This window comes from Elephas maximus, chromosome 21 (assembly GCF_024166365.1).
Source record: "Elephas maximus indicus isolate mEleMax1 chromosome 21, mEleMax1 primary haplotype, whole genome shotgun sequence".
Classification (NCBI taxonomy): Eukaryota; Metazoa; Chordata; class Mammalia; order Proboscidea; family Elephantidae; genus Elephas; species Elephas maximus.
In genome coordinates this window covers 70,928,868-70,953,078 of record NC_064839.1, presented here as the reverse complement: position 1 = coordinate 70,953,078, position 24,211 = coordinate 70,928,868, and the positions used below count along the sequence as shown (strand labels likewise).

Here is a 24,211-nt window from a genome sequence, read left to right as displayed (position 1 = left end):
GAATGTGCTAATTATGATAGTGTGATTGGTGTTTACACAGTAGAATTTTAATGTCGTTATTTTGTCATGACCAGTAGAGTCAATTCTGATTCATAGCGATCCAACGTGACAGTAAAACTGCTCTACAGGATTTCCTAGACTATAATCTTTATGGGAGTAGATCATCAGATCTTTTCTCCCACAGAGAGGCTGGTGGGTTCGAACCACTGACCTTTGGGTTAGCAGCCAAGTGCTTAACCATTATGCCACTGGGGCTGCTAGAGTTTTGATAGTTAAATCCAGAGATATGTGAATAAAGTGGAAGGGGAAGGATACACAGGTCAGCAGGTATTATATGGCAAAGGCTTGGAGGCTTGAGGATTCGGGTATGTTGTGACTCACATGGCTTCCTCGAATGTAAAGAGGGACAAAGAAAAGGAGATGAGGCATGGGAGGCCTCATATGCAATGCCCTGGAGTTGAGAGAGTTGAAGGATTTTAAGCATTAGAATGTCAACATAATTTGATCTATGTTTTAGAGCTTTTCCTGGGAGAATGAGGAAGTTGAACTGGATTTTAAAAATTTGGGAGCAAAGAATAATTCAGGAGGCTAACCGCTGTTGCTACTACAGGAGAAAGCAGAAAGGTCTGAACAAAGACAGGGGAAGTGAACATTGAGAGAGAAGAAAAGGAATTAAGGAGTATTAACTCTGCCCTGATAGAGTTCACTCGTGGTGAAGAAATTAAGAGCTCAGGCTGCTAACCAAAAGGTCAGTAGTTCGAATCCACCAGCCACTCCTTGGAAACCCTATGGGGCAGTTCTACTCTGTCCTATAGGGTTGCTATGAGTTGGAATCGACTTGAGGGCACACAACCACAACAACTCTGCCCTGGTGGTGCAGTGGTTAAAGTGCTCAGCTGCTAACCAAAAGATCCGCAGTTGGAACCCACCAGCCACTCCAGGAGAAAAAGGTGTGGCAGTCTGCTTGAGTAAAGATTTACAGCCTTGGAAACTATGGGGCAACTCAACGGCGACAGCTTTTGCTTTCAGTTTTAATTCTGCCCTCAGCTGCTAACTGAAAGTTTGGCGGTTTGAACCCACTAGTCACTCCATGGGAGAAAGATGTGGCAGTCTGCTTCCATAAAGATTATAGCCTTGAAAACCCTATGGGACACTTCTACTCTGTCCTACAAAGTTGCTCTTAGTCAAAATTGACTCCGTGGCAGTGGGTTTGGTTTTCATTTTTTTGTTGTTGTTGTTGCTAAACTCTGCCCTAGATTCCAGTCCTTCACAAGTACCATTATTTTCCTCTATCTCAAATATACTATGTATTAATAAACCAGAAATAATTAGTCAGAATCGACTCAATGGCAGCAGGGTGGGGTTGGGGAATTAGTATTTATTGTGTTATTAATCTGTGCTAGGGGCTGTAACAGTTTTTTATATGCATTCTCTAATTTAATTCTTATTACATTCTAATGTTGTTAGTCGTCCTTGAGTCAACTCTGACTCATGGCAAACCCATGTGCGACAGAACAAAATGTTGCCCGGTCCTGTGCCATCTTCATAATCGTTGGTATATTTGAGCCCAACATTGCAGCCATTGTGCCAGTCCATCTTATTGAGGGCTTCCCTAAACTTCGCTGACCCATTACCAAAGATAATGTCTCCTCCAGCAATTGGTCCCTCCTGATGATGCGTCCAACGTAAGGTAGTTAAAGTCTCAAATGATATTCTGGGATTCATAGGGTTTTCGCTGGCTAATTTTCAGAAGTAGATCACCAGACCTTTTTTTTTTGCTTGTCTGTCTTAGTCTAGAAGCTCCACCGAAACCTGTCCACCTTGGCTGACTCTGCCGGTATTCGAAACAGCCGTGGCAGAGCTTCCAGCGTCATCACAGCATGTAACAGCTTCATAGCAGGGCAAACCGACAGACAGGTCGTGGACATTCTTACAGAAATGGTTATTTTACAAATAAGGAATCTGAGACACAAAGAGAGGAAGCAACTTGCCCAAGGTCACACAGCTGGTCAGTGGCAGGGACAAAATACAAACCTGTTTTGTCTGATGCTGATGGTCTTAAAACCCCCCTCCCATCCCATACGATTTCCTGTTTTTCTCACTTTCTTTGACTCCTGGTCTTTTAAGCCGCATCAATTTTACCCTCCTTTCTAATCTTTCCAATTACCACCCAATCTATTTCTTTCCGTGTATGGAACGAATTGGACTTGAATCTGTACAATATCCATCTCGTCACTAGCCATTTTTTCTTTAAATTTTAGCTATTTGGTTTCTGTGCCTTCTAAATTTACTCAAAGCACTCTTTTGACAAATTCACAGAGATTTCTCTATCCTTCTTTTCCTTATACTCTGATCAGAGTACTTCGTAATATTTATTATTCCTTTTTTCTGAAACTATTTACCTGATAGTTGCTACTGCAACACTGCTCTCCCAACGTGTCCCCGAGCCACTCCAGGGCTTCCTCCTGAGCTTTGTCCTCTCTCATTGCCAGTTCAACTTCAAAAGTCCTGTATATACTGCTGGAGGTGTTTTGTTTTTTTTAGTTTTTGTTTGTTTGTTTGTTTGTTTGTTCTCTGCTGTTGTCTTTCAGTATGGTCCCTCAACTTACATCCTCTTCATGTTACAGTCTTAATTATCCTGATAGAATATAAATATCTATCTCCCAGCTTAATTCCTCATGAATCTTTCAAGACCCAATTTAAAATTCACTTTGAATTCTTGCTTCCGTGGCTTACTACCAATGTAGATCTTACACACCAAACCAAGCAGTTGCCGTTGACTCAGCTCTGGAGCGCTGCAACTCCACGTGTGTCAGCACAGAGCTATGCTCCATGGGGTTTTCAGGGCCTGCTTTTTCAGAAGCAGATCACCAGGCCTTTTTTTCTGAAGTGCCTCTGGGTAAACACAAACCACCAGTCGCTGGGTTAGCAGCCAAGCGTGATAACTGTTGGCACCACCCGGGGACTCCATTTTACACACACATACCCTGAAACACCTCTTCCCTGCTGACCCAGTCACCTTTACCACTGCCTCCTTTTGAAGCACTCAGTAAAGAAGACACACAAAGGATTCATTCTGCTGCTAGCCAATTGCCTGACTCCCATCTCCCCAAGTGTCTAGATTTCTTTGTTCATGAAAACAAATGGTAGCCAGGTATTAGGTTTACAGAACTAAAAGTGAAGCCTCAGTTTGGCAGTACCTCAAAAAGTTAAACATAGGCTTACACACCATCCAGCAATTCCATTCCTAGGTGCATGCCCACAGAACTGCAAAGAGGAATGCAGATACTCGTACGCCAGAGTTCACTGCAGCACCATTCACAGTAGTCAAAAGGTGGAAACAGCCTAAATGCCCATCAAGAGATGAACAGCTCAACAAAACATGTTACATACATCCAATGGAATATCACTCTACCATAAAGAAAAATGAAGTCCTGACACATGCTACAACATGGATGAACCTTGAAAACATCATGCTGAGTGAAATAAGTCAGACACAAAAGGACACATATTGTATGGCCCCACTTTTACAAAGTATCTAGAATAGGCAAATGTCTAGAGACCAACGTTTATGAGTCGTTATCAGGGGCAGGTGGGAGGGAGGGAGAAAGGAGGACCCAATGCTTAGGGGACCAGGGCTTCTGTTAAGGGTGATGGGTGAACAATGGTTGACATAATCAATGTCACTGCACTGTACATATGAAGCATATTGAAATGCAAATGTTGTTACATATATTTACCAATTAAAAAAAAGGGGGGGCGGACTACAATGACTGTCGTAACTGTTCAACAAGGTGATGAGGAACTACTGTGATACACCTGATGAAAGGGCTTTGAATCTGAATACAATTCCTTAAAAAAAAAAAAAAAAAGTGAAGCCTGCTGTGATGGCATGAGAAAAGGCACTAGGAATATCCCTGCTGAATGGCCCTCGGCTCTGTGCTAGCACTTAAGTTCCTAGAGAGCAGGGACTTCTGTCCTATATTAATCTCCTTGTTTGTCTCCAAGGCTGGTTTGAATCAAGCAATAAGCATTCTATTGACTCAGCGATTCAGCCGTCTGGCAGGGACTCTGGAAGTCCTGCGCGCGTGGATGCCGACACTTCTCCGGAACGTTCTCAAGAAGACCCACAAACGACACTGATCTGAAACATGAGTGACAACAAAATTCTTAAAGTCAGACCCCGAAGTGATATGATTCAGGGTTTCCCAGTCTGAGCACAGTTTACTTCTCATCTCCAATGTCCCCAACCAGTTTATCAGAAACACAACTTAGTGAAGAGCAAGAGTGTCAGTTACCTCTGCTCCCCCAGGGCTCCACCTACACCCCCATTGGCTCTGAGATGGAAACTCGCACAGAAACTTAAGACTGAGACCGAAGAGCAACAACCCTAGAATTTTGCTCTTTTGTTTGTTTTTGTTTCCTGGAAGGGAAGACTGGAAGCAGGAGGAGGAATCCGAGTTCCCAAGCCTCTCTGTGCCCTCTTTTATCCAGGTGGTCTTTAGAACACAGAAGGAAAACCTTTTTCTTTCTTTCTTTCTTTTTTTTTTAGAAATAACCTCCTTTCTGCTTTTCCTCTGTCGTCTTACAGACGGTCACGCACACCGAGGCTGGCGGAGGCTCGGACCCATCTCGGCCGGAAGGCAGGCAGGAAGCCAAGATTGCGAAGCGTGGCGCTCCGGAGCGCTCAGGGGCAGGTGACACTGTGGTGCGTTCCCGGGCGCCGGCTTGACAGTCTCATCCCCGCCCACTCGCAGGGGAGCGCCAGGCCGGGCTGCAGGCGCGCAGGGGGCCATAAAGGCTGCGGCGGCGCGGAGACGCGGAGCTCGCCCACCTCGCGCCCGAGCAGCCGCAGCGCCATGCACGTGAACGGCAAGGTTGCGCTGGTGACCGGAGCGGCGCAAGGCATCGGCCGAGCGGTGGCCCAGGCGCTGCTGCACAAGGGCGCCAAGGTAAGCGCGGCGAACGGCCGCAGAAACTTGGCCCACTCTGGGACCGGCTCCTGAAAGGTAGGAAGGCGGCACCCGGAGTGCCCACCTTGCCACTTCCAAAAGCTGCTGAGGTTCGGGCTCTTGAGCAGATCTCGAAAGCGGCTGGGAGAGAAGCCGAACTTTAATTGCCCAATTTCAGGTCCAAGAGTGTCATGTTTTGTTATTATTTGTCCCTGTGTCTGTCCCACGAGCTGCCGCAGGACTTCGATTCCTCTCTCCTTGGGTGCAGGTAGCTCTGGTGGATTGGAACCTTGAAGCAGGTTTGAAGTGTAAAGCTGCTTTGGATGAGCAGTTTGAACCTGAGAAGACTGTATTCATTCAGTGCGATGTGGCTGAGCAGGAACAACTGAGAGGTAAGACAGAGGAATCAATCCATCAACGCCCAACACGCTCTGAACAAGCAGTAATCCAAAGGCTGCAAGGGCCAGAGAGTGCAGGCAGCTGGGCTGTCTCCTGGAGAGCAGCTACCTTTCAACTTCAAAAGACAGGTTGGACTGTTATGTTTCCTCCTGACACCCCAATAGCCGTCAAACATAAGGAAGGCCAAGACTGCTTGAGAAATCCTTTTATTTTAGCCATTTGGCAGCACATAATGTAATCAAAATTCTTTTGTGTAGTCAAAGACAGTACTGCTATAGCAATTATTATGTGATTGAGATTGCAGACTGAACTTGGAAAGTTAAAAGAGGCATAAGGACTGTGATAAGCAACTTCTTCCAGAAAGCTGGATGACACAGAGTCAATGCTGACAATCAAATGTAGGCGTGTTTTTCTTTTAAACATTTCAGAATACAAGTTCAAGGATCATCGTTACGGACGTGCTGGCTGCGTTTCTCCAGATGTTCTCTCTGGTTTTTCCCCTGTGAGATGGTACTTAAGAAAACAAATAAATACTAGCTGTACTGCAGTGTTAGACTACAGAAGAAAGGTCTCTATCAGACTTTCCTCAAGGCTTTCCTGTTTCCGTCTCCTCACTCAAAATAGATCAGCCTACTTGGGAGCTATCAGGGGCAATAATGGTATAGACAATGGACAGATTTGTTCATATAGAGGCCCAATAGATTGGCATGAAAAAATACACTTTTTCCCAGGGAAGAATAAGAAAACGAAATACTTATCTGTCACAAAGTTTTATTCAAAGAGATGGAGTAAATTCTTAGGCATGTTTTTAATCACGAAGTCAATAAACTGCCATAAAACTCACTTTAGTGGCCTGTGTTATCACAAGGACGTGGAGGTATGCATTTCTTTTAGAATTTTAAGACATTGTGTAAGAGTGAAAATGACCGGTGTGTTAGAAGGAAGTATTTTAAGGCAAATTCTTTTAAAGAAAAGTATGCAATTAAAAATCTGAAAATTCTAATAAAGACCTATAACATGGATTATAAACATGAATAGAACAAATCTATAAACACCATGTTAGGAAAAGGCATTTTGCCACAGGATAAGGATTTGTTGGTAGCTCACTTTTGTTTTTTTCACGACGTCTTGGATCAGGCATAAACCCAAAAATAGAGTCACATAAAATCCCAGCATTCATACTGGTGGAATAGAGACAGTATAGATAATCTGAAAGCCGTTTCTGTCTGAATTTAAGCAGTTCCACCCATGACATTGAACCTTGATTGTTTCACTTCCCAGTATTTAAAATGAGTGCTGTGGCCATAAACACATTCCTTAAGGAGAAGTGATTGAGGGGGAGGAAACTGAGACACCTAGTAAGTGACCAGGGAAGACTGGCTGGTCATGAGAGACCCACATGTTGTGTGGGCATCAGCCTTTAATTGCTTCTGAGGAAAACGTGACCTCGTTTCTTCCAATGGCAAGATTTAATTCTGCCTACGACATTTTAAACTGTTTACACACGTAGTCAGAGGCAGCTTCACTGAAATAAAACTAGAGAGGTGAAAAGGTTCTTGTAGATTATCTAGACATAGCTCCTTTTACAAATGAGCAAATTGCAACACAGAGAGATTTGGTAAATTATACAGAGTACCGCGGCATACAATGTCAGAGCAAGGTTAGATGCCGCAGCTTGTCAGAAATCAGGTGGTACATTGTACCTTGTTTAGGGCAAAGTATAAGGAATGCAGTGGAGACCAGAATGATGGATGGATATTAAAGCAGAAGCAAATAGACAAACATATTTAACAACCTAATTTCCAATAAGGAGTGGCTGGTGATACAGAGTTGTGAAGAATAGAGCATATTTAAGATTAAATGCAAGAAACATAATTTTAGTATTCCCTTCGTGTTTTCTACTGAAGTACCTTTATCTAAATCAATTTGACATCCAAAAAACCAAATCCATTGCTATCGAGTCTACGCTGACTCATTTTCAACTCTATAGGACAGAGTAGAACTGCCCCCAGCAGGTTTCTAAGGCTCTACATCGTTGCAGAAGCAGACTGCCACATCTTTCTCCCAAGGAGGGGCTGGTGGGTTTGAACCACCAACCTTTCAGTTAGCAGCTGAGCACTTTAACCCCTATGCCACCAGGGCTCCATTTTGACACCTTAAGGAGCAGTTAAAAAAAAATTCCACGATGACCATCTAGCTCAATTGGCATAACATAGTTTATAAAGAAAATGTTCTACATTCCACTTTGGTGAGTAGCATCTGGGGTCTGAAAAGCCTGTGAGTGGCCATGTAAGATACTTTACCGGTCTCACCCCTTTGGGAGCAAGGGAGAATGAAGAAAACTAAAGATACAAGGGAAAGATTAATTCAAAGGACTAATGGACCACATCTACCACGGCCTCCACTAGTCTGAGTCCAGTACAACTAGATGGTGCCCAGCTACCTCCACTGACAGCTCTGACAGGGATCACAATAGAGGGTCCCAGACAGAGCTGGAGAAAAATGTAGAACAAAAATCTAACTCACAAAAAATGGCCAGACTTACTGACCTGACAGAGACTGGAGAAACCCTGAAAGTATGGCCCCCAGACACCCTTTTAGCTCAGTGATGAAGTCACTCTCGAGGTTCACCCCTCAGCCAAAAATTAGACAGGCACATAAAAGAAAACAAGACTAAAGGGGTGCACCAGCCCAGAGGCAAGGTCTAGAAGGCAGGAGAAGATAGGAAACCTGGTAGTAGGCAACCCAAGGTTGAGAAGGGAGAGTGCTGACATGTTGCGGGGTTGTTAACCAATGTCATAAAACAACTGTGTGCTAACTGTTAAACTAGAAATTAGTTTGTTCTATAAACCTTCATCTAAAGTACAAAAAAAAAAAAAATTCCACGGAAATGGAAATGGGGAACCCAAGTTTGAGAAGGGGAGAGTGTTCACCAAGATGTTGGCAACCAATGTCACAAAACAATATGTATTTTAATTGTTTGATGAGAAACTAATTTGCTTGGTAAGCCTTCATCTAAAGCACAATTAAAAAAAAAAAATTCCATGAAAAAGTAAAGCAGTTTTTAGTATCATTGTTGCTATCATTTCCATTCCGGTACAATGTGTGTAAAGGTATGTATTTGAAAGTCTTGATGACGCTTTTGGCAATTAACCTGAATAGTCATTTATCCATTTGGGAACTGATTAACTCATGCTCTGCTAAGCATGCCTGGTGGTTGTTAATAGTCCTCTGATTTTGTCTCAATCAAAATAAAGTTTATGTTGATTTACTTTTTTAAAGGAATTCATGCGTCGACCTGGAGACCTAGGAACACATTTCTGTCATGTGGAAAAAGAACCACAATTGTTATCTATAGTCTCCAGTAATAGAAGTAGAACTAGTGGTAAAAGGCCCAGAGAAACTGTTTTAAATCAATAAACCAAACTGAACTTGTTGCCATCTAGCTGATTCCAACTCACAGCAACCCTCTAGGACAGTAGAACTGCCTCATAGGGTTTCCAAGGAGCAGCAGGTGTATTCGAACTGCTGATTTTTTGGTTAGCAGCCAAGCTCTTAACCACTAAAACTTCTTTGAGAAACAATGAATTTCACGACACTAAGGTGGTAAGGAAACCCTGGTGGTATAGTGGTTAAGAGCTATGGCTGCTAACCGAAAGGTCAGCAGTTTGAATCCACCAGGCACTCCTTGGAAACCCTATGGGGCAGTTCTACTCAGTCCCATAGGATCACTGTGAGTTGGAATCACCTCACTGACAACAAGCACAAATCGTACTGGTTAAGAATGGTTTGCAAGAACTGGACAAGTGGCTAAATGACATCATGGGTACCTTTGATGCCTCAGAATCTATACAGACTTTATCTGGTTGAACATAATTTTTGTTCAGACTATTAATAATGGTGAGAAAGAAAAAGAATAAAATAGCAAACATGCAAGCAACAGTAATCAAGTAATTTTCAACTGGATGAAAAGTAAACTTTTGACTCTTATTTACTAGAATATCAAAAATTCCTGAATGAGATAATGTATCTGAATACACAAGGAGGTGTGTGTTGCCATAACACTTTATGAACATAATATGGCTTCGTAAAAAGGATGTTTTCCATATTCTGAAACACAGGGGTCCAATACCTCTTAGAGACAGAGAGATAGATGCTAGCTGCCCAAACTGACTTCAAAGAGCTCTTGCTTAGTATGCTCAATTCTTGAAAATTTAGACCATTAAGTGGCTGCTTATGGGACTTTAGTGTATACACAAATGACCTAAGGATATTGTTAAAGTTCTGACGGAGATTCAGTGCATCCGTGGTGGTCCAAGATTATACATTTCTAGCAAGCTCCCGGGTAATGCTGACTGATGCCGCTGGTCCACAGACCACATGTAGAGAAGCAATGCATTAAATCACAAACTAGAAATGTAATTTTCACTTTGGAGGTAGATAAATAAAAATCATTTCATGACATGGGATATGACTTATATTATAAAGTAAGATGGTATCCATGGTGTCTCTTTTTTTTTTTTTTTAATTAGATACTTTTAGAAAAGTTGTAGATCACTTTGGAAGATTGGACATTTTGGTCAATAATGCTGGAGTGAATAATGAGAAGAACTGGGAAAAAACTCTGCAAATTAATTTGGTAAGCTTTCTTAGTCATGCTTTTTACCTAAAAATACTTAAGAAAATGATGTTTATAACACCACAAAATGTTTCTTATTTTCCTAGAAACAAAAACCTATCATAACATCAATATAGAAAAAAAAAAAAAAGAATTTATGGAAAGCAAGAAGAAAGTATTTCCTTTTACAAATAGGAAGATATTCTAGACATTTGATTATTAAAATGAATGTGTCTTAAAATATTAGAAGTAAATATATTTTTTTAAATATTTCATTGCTTAACTCAGGGATTGGCAAACTATGGTCCACAGGTGACATTGACCTCCCACCTATTTTTGTCTGACTTTCAAGCTAAAAATGATTTTTGCATTTTTTTAATGGTTGGGAAAAAAAAATCAAGAATAATATGAAATAGGTGAATATCTGGAATTCAAATTTTAGTGTCTATAAAGCTTTATTGGAACAGAGCCACAATTATTCCTTTACGTATGTCCATGACTGCTTTCATGCTAAATTAATGGCAACATTATTCAATACTTGCAAAAGAGACCCTATGGCATGCAATGCCTGAAGTATTTACTACCCGGACTTTTACAAAAACGGTTTGTGAACCCATGGCTTAATCTCTTTATTTAAAAAAAATAAATATTAATTAAATACTAAGAATAGCAGAAAACATAGTTAAAGTAACAATTGGACTTTGTAATTATTAACATTTTTATCCTGAAAGTCTCTCTGTGTATGTAATTGCTACAACTCTGTGGCATGTGTGCCCACGCGTGTGTAATTTCTACAAGGTTTGATGACTCTTTAGTTCTTACTTGCATTATAAAGAAGTAGAATCAAGGAATGAAGTTTTCTTTTTATCCATTGTATCATAAGTTTGTTGGATATCTCATTTTATAAACACACTTGACAGAAGACACTGGGATTTAATAAATCCCAAACCTTAGCCAAAGTGAAATGTCAGAGCTGGGCTGTGCCTGGGGTTACCCTGACCTTGGTAAAGGTCGTTCCTTCTAGTCTTGCAAAGCAAATGTGCGTAAAGTACAATTTGGCCCTGGGTGTGTACAAACATACAGGGAGGGTCCTTGCAGTTCACGATACCCTCACAGAAGATTGCAAACTCCACAACAGGAACCTGGTTGTATTTGTATTTGTTCTTCTTCTCTCACTAATCGACATAATATCTTGAAGATAGTGCTTAGTCAATAAATGTTTGGCTTTAATTGAAATCCTCATGAGGAATTTTCTGTAATAATAACTTGGTGGAGATAATGAGAATTACACTACCCCACAAAAGAGCTGAATCTGAAAGTTCCCATTTGGGAAGTCCGAGGTTGCTTCTCCTACTTAACAGATGCCTGAAATCCCTTGATGGAGAACAAAGTGTGCTATTTCACAGCACACTGTATTTGCAGCTCTTCTTAAAATTTAAGTGTACCTAATATATCTAGGTCATTATATTTCAAGATAACTGTAAAATCTGTGAAGTTTCCCTTAAAATCCTTCTGGGATTATGATTGGAAATATATTATTTAGTTTGGAAATGTGTGCATGTGTATATGTATATGTGTGTATATATATTATGTAAAATATATGTACATATGTGTTATATATTGTATATATTATATATTGTATGGATCATAACAAATTATGGATTACATTGCGAAGAATGAGAATTCCAGAACACTTAATTGTGCTCATGAGGAACCTTTACATAGACCAAGAAGCAGTTGTCAGGATAGAACAAGGGGATACTGATTGGTTTGAAGTCAGGAAATGTGTGCGTCAGGGTTGTATTCTTTCACCATACCTATTCAGTCTGTATGCTGAGCAAACAATACGAGAAGGTGGACTGTATGAAGAAGAACGGGGCATCAGGATTAGAGGAAGACTTATTAACAACCTGCGTTATGCAGATGACACAACCTTGCTCGCTGAAAGTGAAGAGGACTTGAAGCACTTACTAATGAAAATCAAAGACCACAGCCTCCAGTATGGATTGCGCCTCAACATAAAGAAAACAAAAATCCTAACAACTGGACCAGTGAGCAACATCATGATAAATGGAAAAAAGATTGAAGTTGTCAAGGATTTCATTTTACTTGGATCCACAATCAACAGCCATGGAAGCAGCAGTCAAGAAATCAAAACACGCATTGCATTGGGTAAGTCTGCTGCAAAGGACCTCTTTAAAGTGTTGAAGAGCAAAGATGTCACCTTGAAGACTAAGGTGCGCCTGACCCAAGCCATGGTATTTTCAGTTGCATCATATGCATGTGAAAGCTGGACAATGAATAAGGAAGACTGAAGAAGAATTGATGCCTTTGAATTGTGGTGTTGGCGAAGAATATTGAGTATACCATGGACTGCCAAAAGAACGAACAAATCTGTCTTAGAAGAAGTACAACCAGAATGCTCCTTAGAGGCAAGGATGGCAAGACTGCATCTTACATACTTTGGACATGTTGTCAGGAGGGATCAGTCCCTGGAGAAGGACATCATTCTTGGCATAGTACAGGGTCAGCGGAAAAGAGGAAGACCCTTAATGAGGTGGATTGACACAGTGGCTGCGACAATGAGCTCAAGCGTAACAACGATTGTAAGGATGGCTCAGGACCGGGAAGTGTTTCGTTCTGTTGTACACAGGGTCGCTGCGTGTCGGAACCAACTCGACGGCACCTAACAACAACAACATATATATTATTTTGCAGAATAATATATATTAAGTTAAAGGTATTCATTGTGTTAGGCCTTCTTTAAATATCTTTTATTAGAATATAATTTTTTTCTGTATGAAAGTCTTCTGTATTTTTATGAGAATTACTCCTAGACAAGTCATAGTTTTTCTTCTGTTAAAATTTTTCACTCTTTCTATTAAATTTTCTAATGTACTACTGGAGATTTGCCTTGATCTGGTACTGAGATAACTTACTAAAATTTCATTTGTGTTATATTATCTTGTCCTGTTAATATTCTTGGATTTTTCTAGGTGATCATATCATCTGCAAATAATGACAGTTTTGTCTCTTTGCTTCAAATCCTTATGCCTCTAATTTCTTTTTCCTTTCACATTGCCAGAGTCTTATGTACAGTTTTGATGATAGTAAACTACCTGTTCTTGTACCCAGACATAAAAGGATTATGTCACAGCTTTTTAAATATTTATATTTATCATGAGTTTTTGATAAATGGTCTTTATCAAGTTAAAGTTCATTTCTTTCTTAATTTTCCAAAATATTTTATCAAATCGGGCATTGAACATGACAGCTGCTTTTCCTGAGCAGAGACAATTCTATGATTTTCTTCTCCTTTAGGATAGTAATGCAGTGAAATAAAATGAAATTATTTTCTGACTGTAAGCCATACTTGCATTTCTTGGCTAAATATTACTTTATTGTGGCGTATCAATATTTAATACTCCACTGAATTTGGTTAGCTAACATCTGATTTAATTTCTTGTGTTTGTGCTGATGCCGGAGCCTTGGTGTCCCAGTGGTTAAGAGCTACCGCTGCCACCCAAAAGGTCGCCAGCTCGAATCCACTAGCCTCTGTCCTATACAGTCGCTATGAGTTGGAATTAACTCTGGAGCAGTGAGTTTGTTTGGTTTCGTTTTTAATGTACTTATCAATGACATTAGCTCATAATTTTTTTCTTACAACTTTCCTATCATGTTTAGGTGCCAATTACACCTTTTCTTACTTTTATCTCCTTGATCTCAGTTTCTGAGTAGGATGTATTCATAACCCCAATGACAATTGTAGATTTGTTTACCTATCTGTCTTGGTTACCTAGTGCTGCTATAACAGAAATACCACAAGTGGATGCTTCAATGAACAGAAGTTTATTCTCTCACAGTCTAGTAGGCGAGAAGCACAAATTCAGGGCATCAACTGCAGAGGAAAGCTTTCTCTCTCTGTCGGCTCTGGAGGAAGGCCCTTGTCATCAATCTTTCCCTGGACTAGGAGCTTCTCAGCTCAGGAACCTTGGGTCCAAAGGACTCATCCTGCTCCTCGCACTACTTTCTTTGTGGAATGAGATCCTCCTGTCTCTCTGCTTGCTTCTCTCCTTTATATCTCAAAAGAGATTGGCTTTTAAGACACTATCTAATCTTGTAGATCTCATCAATATAGCTGCTGCTAATCCATCCCATTAACATCTCAGTGATGGGATTTATGACACACAGGGAAATCACATCAGATAATAAAATGGTGGACAATCATACAATACTGGGAATCATGACCCAGCCAAGTGGACAGATATTTTGGGGGCATGTAATGCAATCCATGATACTATCTCAGCAATTCTATTAGTTTAGACATATGTTTTATAAGTGTGTACTATTTGAGGTATAAATGCTGATGATGAGTACAATTCCTTGATTTTTTTTTTTAAGTTGTACCTCCATTTTCTTCTTGGGAAGTTTTTGATCCATTCTGTATTTTCAGATATTAAATTGCTACCCTATCATTTTCTCTTAGTTTGTATTTGTCTAGATACATCTTTTTCCATTCCATTATTTTGAAAATATAAGTATTTTTCATGACAGTATAGTGCATGATCTCATTTTTTAAACTCACATCTGAGAACATCTGCTTTTCATTTGTGAATTTAAGCCATTTATAAAAAATCTTTTTTTTTTAATTATTTTTACCCTTCTAGTATTTTTTTTTTTTTTAGTAGGACTTTGGAATTGACTCGATGGCAACAGGTTGGTTTTGGTTTTTACCTAAGATTTTTTTCATCCACCTTAGTTCATATTTTTTTTTTAGTAAGTTTTATGTTTTTGTCCTTTTTTCATTCCTTTCCGAAATTCCATTGGATACATTTACTTTTCTCCTGCTAGTAAGAAAACTGTGCATTTTATACATAATCTTTGGTGACTAACCCTGATTTATTAAGAATCATACTTAATTATATCCTTTGTTTGGCTGATAAAACAAAATGTTGACTCTACAACTAATTGGGAATTTCAGGAATTTTTAAGAATAGGTTTTTATAAGCGTATGCCACTCTCTAAAATCACATAAATTGATGAGAAAAGTTTTGATTCAAGCTATCCTAGTGAAAAAGCATAAATTGCACAGCAGCTTTCTCCCTTTAGCATTACTAATACTATTTTAAATATTCCTTCAGTAATATCTACACATTTTATAGATAATGTGTAAGAGGCTATAAAGTTCCTGTAGTCAATGCATTCATAATGGACAACTGTCTGTCTTTTTTCTGAGAAACACATTATTGAATGATTAGAATTAATATAATGAACTATGAAAGGGAAAAGAGTAAGGAAATTATCACAAAGGTAATAGGATTTGAATTATCTCTTTTCATCCAGGTGAGAGGGCATATTTGCTTTAGTATAGCTTAGGTGAATAAGTACCTGCTCCAAGGTGGAAAGTACCTATGTTATCTGCAGATAAGAAATTATGAAGACCAGGGAATTTAATTGTGATGCCTCCTGCTACAACTAACTCTCCTGGCTCTTTCCTCATTGAAGTTTAGCTTGGCTTTGTTTTTCTTTAAACTATACTGACATAGGCCACTCCTTAGCGTAACTCCAGGGCCTAATGACTTTTTTCAAAAAATTTTACAGAAAGAACAACGCATGACCTTTGTTACCCAGATATGTTTTCACTTCCCTTCCTTCTTACACTTAGTGCAAGTGTAGATTAGAGTGTGACCAATCATTGTCCTTCTAACTTGCCTGTAATGCAAATATTTGTGTTTGGTTTATAAAATCATTCATTTTTAGGCTCTGCTCTGGATGTAATTTGCCTTCTTGGGCCTTATACAATTACGTGCGAGTTGTTTTGAATATTTTTCCATGTTACTGTCCATGTCAGAGAGTAAGCCCTAACCAAGTGTCTCTCTCCTTCTCTTCTGAAATTATAACACAGCTATACCATTTTCATGGAACTTACCGTTTAAAAAGTGCTATTAGAATTATTTTTGTTCATGTGCACACGCATACACAAAACTGCTATTTTGTGTCCTTACAGGGTAGATGTTCAATTAATACTTATTGGATCAATCAACTGGAACTATGTGATATTTTGCATACATGGGTATTTCTTCCTGTGTTTTAGTATAGTGTTTGGATAATTTCCTAATACGCCTGCGTTGCCAAACAATATCATCTGTCCTTCCATTTTTACACATTACCAAACATACCTCTTCCCTATTCTTCACTCACCTGATCACACCACTCTTCCTACACAAGAGACACACAGAACCTCTTCCCAGCCTTTTATTTCCATTAGGCCACCCTGTGGCTCCTTATTAGTCTGAAGCCAATAGCAGCAGCATTATTTCTAGCTGCTAAAACCTCACAACGAATGTTCAGGGATGAATGAGTTTTTGCAAAATTATCAAAGGTCTTTCTGGTCATTGGGCACAGGTAGAATTAACGTTGACTTGATAAGGCAATCCTGTAATGCACTTCTTTTAACTTGTTGAAGCTTTAATAAGCCAAAAGAATTCATTCACCCTCAGGTGGGACTTACACTCTAATTTGGAGTATAACTAAACATGTATTCAGTCCTCCCTGAACCAGTATATTAAAGTTAAACAAAGTAGATGGCTACTACCGATTATTATTTTTCAGAAACACACAAGTTAACTAAAGATTTGCACTGGAAAGGATATGCATTGGGAATTAGTCAAAACTGGAATTGAATCCTGAATCTACAATTTATAACCTGTATTTTTATTTCTATGATCTTAGATTTCCTAGTTTGTGAAAGATGAACTATAATTTATATGAAGCACCCAGCAGAGTGCTTCTACATAGCACTCACTCAATAAATTGTGTTTACTTTCCAAAGTGTCCAAACCTACACTTTCTTCATTTCCACCATCTTATTTCTATTTGAGAGGGAAAAAAATGCAGGTGGCTGAAATTACTGAAGTCAGTTAGATTCTGTTAAGTTCTTCCTGTCTCTACCTCTAATGAAGAGTTGAAGAAATGGACAGAAACATTGTTGTTTGATATTATAATGACCCAATAAGGACAAAAAATGTTCAAATCTTAACAAGAAACATTTTCTATAGTTTTCTAACAGTTTCTTTAATATATGATCTGGAATAAGGAAAAGATTGTTACAGTAAAAGAGATATGAAAAACATCACATAAGCACAGCCAAGGCATTAGTCTTTGTCTTGTAGATTCACCCTGAGAACCCTTTCAGTTATTTCTTAACCTGATAATCAATAAGAAAAAGAATCCCTTTCTTTTCTCCACTAAAGACCTGGCAGTAAATCCTGCTTTTTTTTTTAATTAAAAATACAGCTTAAACTGTCCCTAATTTACTACCTGGCTGCACCTTATAGATGTTGAAAACACAAAAGCAGGATGTCAGCAAAGCTGTAAATACCTGAGAATAAAAGCCTAGTGCCAATACATGTAAACAGAAATTCTGTTCAGACATGCTAGAGACTTGGGCAGAAACTAACAGAATCTGACTTTAGTAATTTTAGCCATCTACATTTTTTCCTCTTATATAAACAATTAGTGTTTTATTTCTCCTTTTTAAAGGGATTCCTGTGAAGATTTTACTCATTCTCTCTAAGCCTACTTAATATCAAACTGGCACATGGCTTAAGTGAATAGAATCTTCAATTTACTTTTTTATTCTAGAACTACTGTTAGGTAGGAGAGGAATCTCCAAATGCTTAGCAAAACTCCAAAAGGGTGTTTTTTTTTTTTAATGAGAGAAGATAAATACTAATATATGCCCTCAGTTTCAGACTCACTACCTATTGTATCATTTTCCTGATAGTATTCTAAGTCATGAAAAAAAAAATCAGAATAAAGATGTCAAAAAAGGAATTTTTACTTTCAAAAATCTGCACTGAAAGGGGGAGGAAGTTCTTAAGTTCTCAGATATCAATTTCATCTCATGAATTGTTTTTGCTAGTGGTGAATTCTAAAATGCTGGAATAAAAACAAACAAAAAAAGTGCCTGGGCAGGGAGGTGAGTAGCAAAGCAGATTAAACTAGTAAAAGGGTACACATAAGCAGTGATGAATAAAATCAAGTGAAAGACAGACATTACCGAAGAGCCTATTTCAAGCCATGAAATCGGCACTCGATGTAGATGAAACGAACATGTGATCTCACATAACAGAGTTCGAGAAGGTCAGTCATATCATCAGGACCTGGCCTCTTTTCATCTCTCTCACCTGCCATTCTTTATGTTGACTTCATCTTTAGAATGCCAGCAATATGACTGTTTAGTTCCAGCCATTGCGTCCATACCCAGCAATGTAAAATGGTGATGTAACCGTCTTTTCTTGGTTTTCTTAAGAACGAGAAAAGTTTTCTTGGTGGAAACTAGCACCGCCACCCTCCACTCCCAGCTTCTCCTACGGTCTCCCTGACCAGAACCGAGTCCTATGCCCATTCCTAAACCAGTTACTGGCAAGACAAATGGGATTTCCATGACTGAACTTGATTAATCAGTGTCTACACTAAAGCTGTGGGGCTCGGTGGTTAAAAGTTCGGCTGCTAACCAAAAGGTTGGCAGCCCAAATCCACCAGCTGCTGCTTGGAAACCTTATGGGGCAATTCTACTGTGTCCTATAGGTCACTATGAGTTGGAATCTACTCAACAGCATCATGCAGGCACACTAAAGCTGGGGAAATCACCTTCCTCTCTACTACATGGAGAAGTAGATACAAAAGCAAAATACAGTTTTTATTAGAAAGAAAAAGGAGAAATAAAAAGAGTTTAGGAAATCAAGGATATTCAGCATTATATATTCCATGATCCAAGAGCAGACAAAGGGGAGACAGCTGGTCAAATGAGAACCGCATGGGAAGATAAAGGTAAATTAATTCTGTGTCCAGTATTTAGAAAAGAAAAAGAATGTACAGGACCCTTGAAGATGATGCAAATCGAGTTAAAGTGACAAAACACTGTTGAAATCCAACCTTTGTCATAAAAGTTCATATGGGGCAACATAAGTGAAGCTTTGCAGCAATATGATATTCTCCACCACCATCTGGCAAACAACAGAAAATCCAGGGTAAATGACTAGCATTAAAAAAAAGAAAGCCATTTCAAAAAAATATTTATTGATAATATTTGCAGAAATCACCCTAGATGTTTGGAATAGCAGTAAAGACTTTGGTGTTTGAATCAATGATAAAGGATAACAGCTATGCTACTTTTTTCCATTTATGCCTCTGAATTAGGTTTCTGTTATCAGTGGAACCTATCTTGGCTTGGATTACATGAGTAAGCAAAATGGAGGTGAAGGTGGCATCATTATCAATATGTCATCTCTAGCTGGTAAGGACAATTATAATGTTATCATTAACATTTTCTTATCAGTAATTTGAACCACAAAAGTTAACCTTCAAAGTTATTTATTATCTCCTGGTGTTTGAAACTGAAGCTTTGTGTTTTCGTTTGTCTTTTTTTTTTTTTTTAACGATTCTATGGAATTTTCTATTGAATGACATCACAAGTTTGAAGTATATATTATGTTTTCAATCAGGGTTTTTTAAAGTTACCTTATTGTAGTAGTTGAAAATATGTATTTACATATATTTTTACATTGTCACTATTCTTCAGAGATTGTTGTGAGACTCCTAAGTAATAATGCATGTGAAAGCACCTTTGACAAAGTAAAAAATACTATAACAAATTTAAGGTACCTCTCCTCCCGTGTGGTTCTAGTAAGACCGTGTAATTTTAAAAATATGGCATATGTATTTGTTGGGTATGGTAAACTGCTGTAATAAATACATCCAAACATGTACTGGCTTAAATATAGTATAAGCTTATTCCTCACTAATGTATCAGCCAAAGGAAAGATTCTTGGTGTGGGGCACCTCTTCCATATCCAGTCATTTGGAAAACCAGGTGAGGAGTAGCTCTGCCATCATCAACATGGAGCTGCCAAAGCTACTCTGGCCCTGGTGAATTCCTTCCCTTCTAATAGAAGAGAAAAGAGCATGGAGGAAGCATATCTGCTCTTTTAAAACCCCTATTCCAGTAATGGCAAACTTCACTTCTGCTCCCATTCTTATAGAGCTTGATCTCATAGCTCATCTAAATACAAGAGTCTGGGAAACGTAGTCCAGCTACGAGGCTGTGGAGAGATAGATTTTAGTGGAAAGCTAGTCATCATCCCCACAGCATGAAATCCAATGCTGTGTTTTATTCAGAACAGTATGATTTAATATGAGTTAATATAATATTAACCAAACCCATTGCTGTCAAGTCAATTCCAACTCATAGAAGTTCTACTCTCTATAGGGTCACTATGAGTTGGCACCAACTCAACAGTACCTAACAACAACAAATATAATATTACTCAATAGCACCTGTAAACATTTGGTAGGAATTTTTGGAGCAACTTAGCCAAGCAACTTTACTTTTAAGGTTCTAGAAGAAAATCTTAAATGATTAGTGATTCTTGAATTAAGTGAAAATCTTTTTACCCTCGAGTTAATTCCACCACATGGTGGTAAGTAGATTCCAGCCATTGGCGACACTGTGTGTTACAGAGTACAACAGATCCATAGGATTTTCTTGGGTGTAGTCTTTAAGGACACAGATTTCCGAGCCTTTCTTCCACAGTGGTGTTGGGTAGGTTCGAACCACCAACCTTGATGTTAGTAGTCACATGCAAACCTTTTGTGCCACCCAGAGATCTGTAAACCTGCCACCAGTGGGGATTTAGAGAAGAATTTCTCTAGAAGTTCTCAAAAATAGACTAGTATCTCATGTTCTCAGAAATACACTTGCATCTCCAGATTTCTTAAAGATACGATGCATCCCTAAAACTATTACAGATCGAATTCTGTAACTTTTTCAGGGTTATTTGGCTATTTTTTTCTAATAATCTATGACATCGACTCATGAATTACAACATTTCAATTCTAGGGATACATTAAAAGGTGAGGCAATACTTGAAAAGAGATATGACTCCAGAGAGGGCCAAATTCTAGGTTCTGAAGGAATGAACCACTAAAGGAAAATTGGCAAAGCTAAATCTACACTATTTTGAAAAAAATATAAATGATTGGAGAATTAAGAGGGAATAGTAAATATTTTATTGAAAGTATAAATGTAAGAAAACCTGGGGTGGTGATCAAGAGATAATTCCTTAGATTTCCCCTCTAAAGGAAGAGGGTTAGCGAAGCTTGGAGAACCTGAACCTACGCAGGGAGCCTCTTGCCCTTATGTACCTGGAGATGCAGATTTCATTCTTGGGAAGGATGGAATGACTCTGGGTTGGATCAATTTGGGACTCTCTGGAGAGGCTCTGGAAACCCTGGTGGCATAGTGGTTAACTGCTACAGCTGCTAACCAAACAATCGGCAGTTCAAATCCACCAGCACTCCTTGGAAACTCTTTGGAGCAGTTTTACTCTGTCCTATAGAGCCGCTATGAGCCGGAATCAATTCGACGTAAACGGGTTTGGTTTTTTGGGTTTGGGGGAGGCTGTATACTATAAGAAGGCTTATTTGCCCCAAAGAGCATGGATGGAGAAATGCAGTGTAGTGCTACCTTTTATATAATAAGAATTTACATGTATTTACATGTATTGAGCACTTACTGTTTACCTGATACTGTTTTAAAACACTGTGCATGTATTCATTCACTCAACCCCAAAACAACCCTATGAAGTAGAGTCTGTAACCTCCAATTTACAGATGAGGAAACTAAGGCAGGAGACTTTAAGTACCTTTCCCAAGCTTACACAGCAAGTAAGAGGCAGAACTGGAATTCAAATGCAAGCAGCCTGACACATGACCTCTTACTCTTAACCCCTACGTTATCCATCTCTTCCATCTCTGAGTTTATCTATCAGCCTATCTCTCTGTGTCTTTCTCAGCCTAACAGGGGAATAAAAGAAACTAAAATCCTGGGACTTGAATAAACCGGTTCAATTTGTTGTTCTCTTCAGGCCTCGTGGACCCTGCCTTAATCTCAAGGCCACATTACTAAAACTTCTGTGAAACCTTTAGCTCTTGCCTCCCCCCTCCCCCCGCCCCATTTGACACACATAGTAAAGTCTTGAAAACATTTGGGAGCTTACTAGCGTCACAAGTCAAAACATGCCATTGAGAAGAGCAATTTAAGGCTTACAATGAGATGCCTGCTTTGCTTTCTTGGCTAAGAGCTGGCTTTATTGCTACCCACCCCTGGTTGTTAATTCTATTCTTAATATTTGGAACCATGTGTGGGTCTTTCTCTAATAACGCTGATAAAACAGTGAATGGATACAAATTCAGTGATGAGATTGTCTTGATCTCAAATTAACTTAGTGACTGTCATAGCATTCCAAACTGCTTCTCTCTCTGATATCCATTCCAACACACAGGGCCACCCCATTAAGATGGTCAAGTTGTTTTATCATTGCCTATTCTGCTTGATTTTATGCCCTCTCCATTTTAGAGGAGTCCTGGTGGCACAGCGGTTAAAGAGCTTGACCGCCAACCAAAAGGTCAGCAGTTTAAATCTACCACCTGCTCCTTGGAAACCTTGTGGGGCAGTTCTACTCTGTCCTATAGGGTCGCTATGAGTCAGAATCAACCCAACAGCAATAGGTTTGGTTTTTCGGTTTTTCTATTTTAGAAGGAGTCCCTGGATGGCACAAATGGCTAAGCACGCGAATACTAGCTGCTTGACTAACTAGCTGAAAGGTTAGCAGTTTGAACCCACTCAGACGTGCTTTAGCAGCAAGGCCTGGCAATCTGTTTCCAGAAGATCACAGCCATGAAAACCCTATGAAGCACAGTTCTTCTCTGTACACATGGGGTCACCATGAGTCAAAGCTGACTAGATGGCTGTTTAGCAACCGCCATTTTGAAGTTTGCCCTCAGTATCCTCCCTTCATTGGGTTGGGTTATCCTCCCTTCATAATGCCTGACCTCCATGCCTGGTATGTTTAGACTGTTTCCTTATTGCCACTGGCCAGTCTGGCAGTTCCTGCCACCACTCCTCCCACCCAGGGCTTGCCACTAACCTGCTTTCATCTCACAAACAATATGAAAATGTACTGCCTTGTATTGTATTCAGTTACCAAGAGCCTGTATTCTCCCTATAATGAAATTAGTTTGATAAAAATTCAGGATGTTATGTTAATGGAAGAAGGTAAAATAGGACCTCTCAGTCTTCATCTGTCGCTCAGAAATGGCGTCAACAATTTTATCTCCTTGAAGTTGTAGCTTCTCAGAGCCTGAGAAGTTGCACAATTCAAAGCATTTCTAATGTCTGCTTCCTCTGTTTTCCAAACCTTCCTTACTCACCAGTTTTTCTCTATTCCCCTCCCTCCCCCCATTACTCCTTGCTCTATTAAAGAAATAGCTGTGCGTACTGTTCAGCTCAACCAATATCTGTCCTCATGGCCTCTGCATAGACTGAGTGGAGTCTTTCACTGTCATAGGGAAACCTGAAGTTAACACACTGGTTTGGGCAGAGAAGTTAATGAGTAATGACCACTGACGTAGACAGAGTATCACAGCCAATTAATAAGTTTAACAAACAGAAGAGTATGTAAAGTGGAGAGTGATCCCTCAGCCTACTGAGCAAAGCACATGCTTCAGTCAGGAGCCCCCAAAATGTTCTGGTCATTGTTAATGGCGTGGACTCTTCTGCAGCAGCCTTTCTTCTCTCTTAAGCATGTATGCATTTTGTTAACCTGTCCTTGACTCTATGTATTAAAAATTAAAAAAAAAAAAAAAAAGTGGGCAGGATTAACAGAGAAGAATGTAGTATGGTTAAATGGAGATAAATAGCTACGCTTCCATAATGCATCCCGTAATAGTCGAGTGTGCTTCCTGCATCATCAGTTGTTTCAAAATGTGGGGAAAGGAAAAGTAGTTGTTGTCCCAGGAGAGGGATTTTGCCCTACAGCCCTGTTCCCACTTGCCTTCATACTCAGCTGCTGAGGCCTTGGTGTCACTGGAGACAGTCTCTGTGACTCAAGAATAAAAGTCAGTCAGCGGCATTTTGTGAGAGCGGCTGCACTAATCTTATTTACTCTGATTTTGAAACGTTACATCCTCAAGAAAATACTAGAAGATCATAGTTTTTGTTGTTGCTGTTGTTATTTTTTTTAACATGTTTTAATTACCAGCCCAGTGACGTACCCACTTCAGCTCTAAATTTTATCTAAAATAAGCATAAGCTTGTAGTTTGTATTGAGGTAGAAGTACATAACAATAAATTTGTTATTTGAAGTTGAACATTTGCAAAAGGGCAATGGGATAACTA

The 24,211-nt window shown here is 39.3% G+C and overlaps 1 protein-coding gene across 1 annotated transcript in view; it reads left to right on the top strand.

Moving 5' to 3' along the window:
* Positions 1 to 4,166: 4,166 nt before the first annotated feature.
* Positions 4,167 to 24,211, top strand: part of HPGD (15-hydroxyprostaglandin dehydrogenase) — a 34,274-nt gene continuing 14,229 nt past the window's right edge. The window contains exons 1-5 of the mRNA XM_049864455.1: positions 4,167 to 4,494; positions 4,592 to 4,952; positions 5,221 to 5,344; positions 9,884 to 9,990; positions 19,174 to 19,270. Coding sequence (XP_049720412.1) covers positions 4,860 to 4,952; positions 5,221 to 5,344; positions 9,884 to 9,990; positions 19,174 to 19,270 — 421 coding nt within the window. The 5' untranslated portion in view covers positions 4,167 to 4,494; positions 4,592 to 4,859. The remainder of the gene's footprint in view (positions 4,495 to 4,591; positions 4,953 to 5,220; positions 5,345 to 9,883; positions 9,991 to 19,173; positions 19,271 to 24,211) is intronic.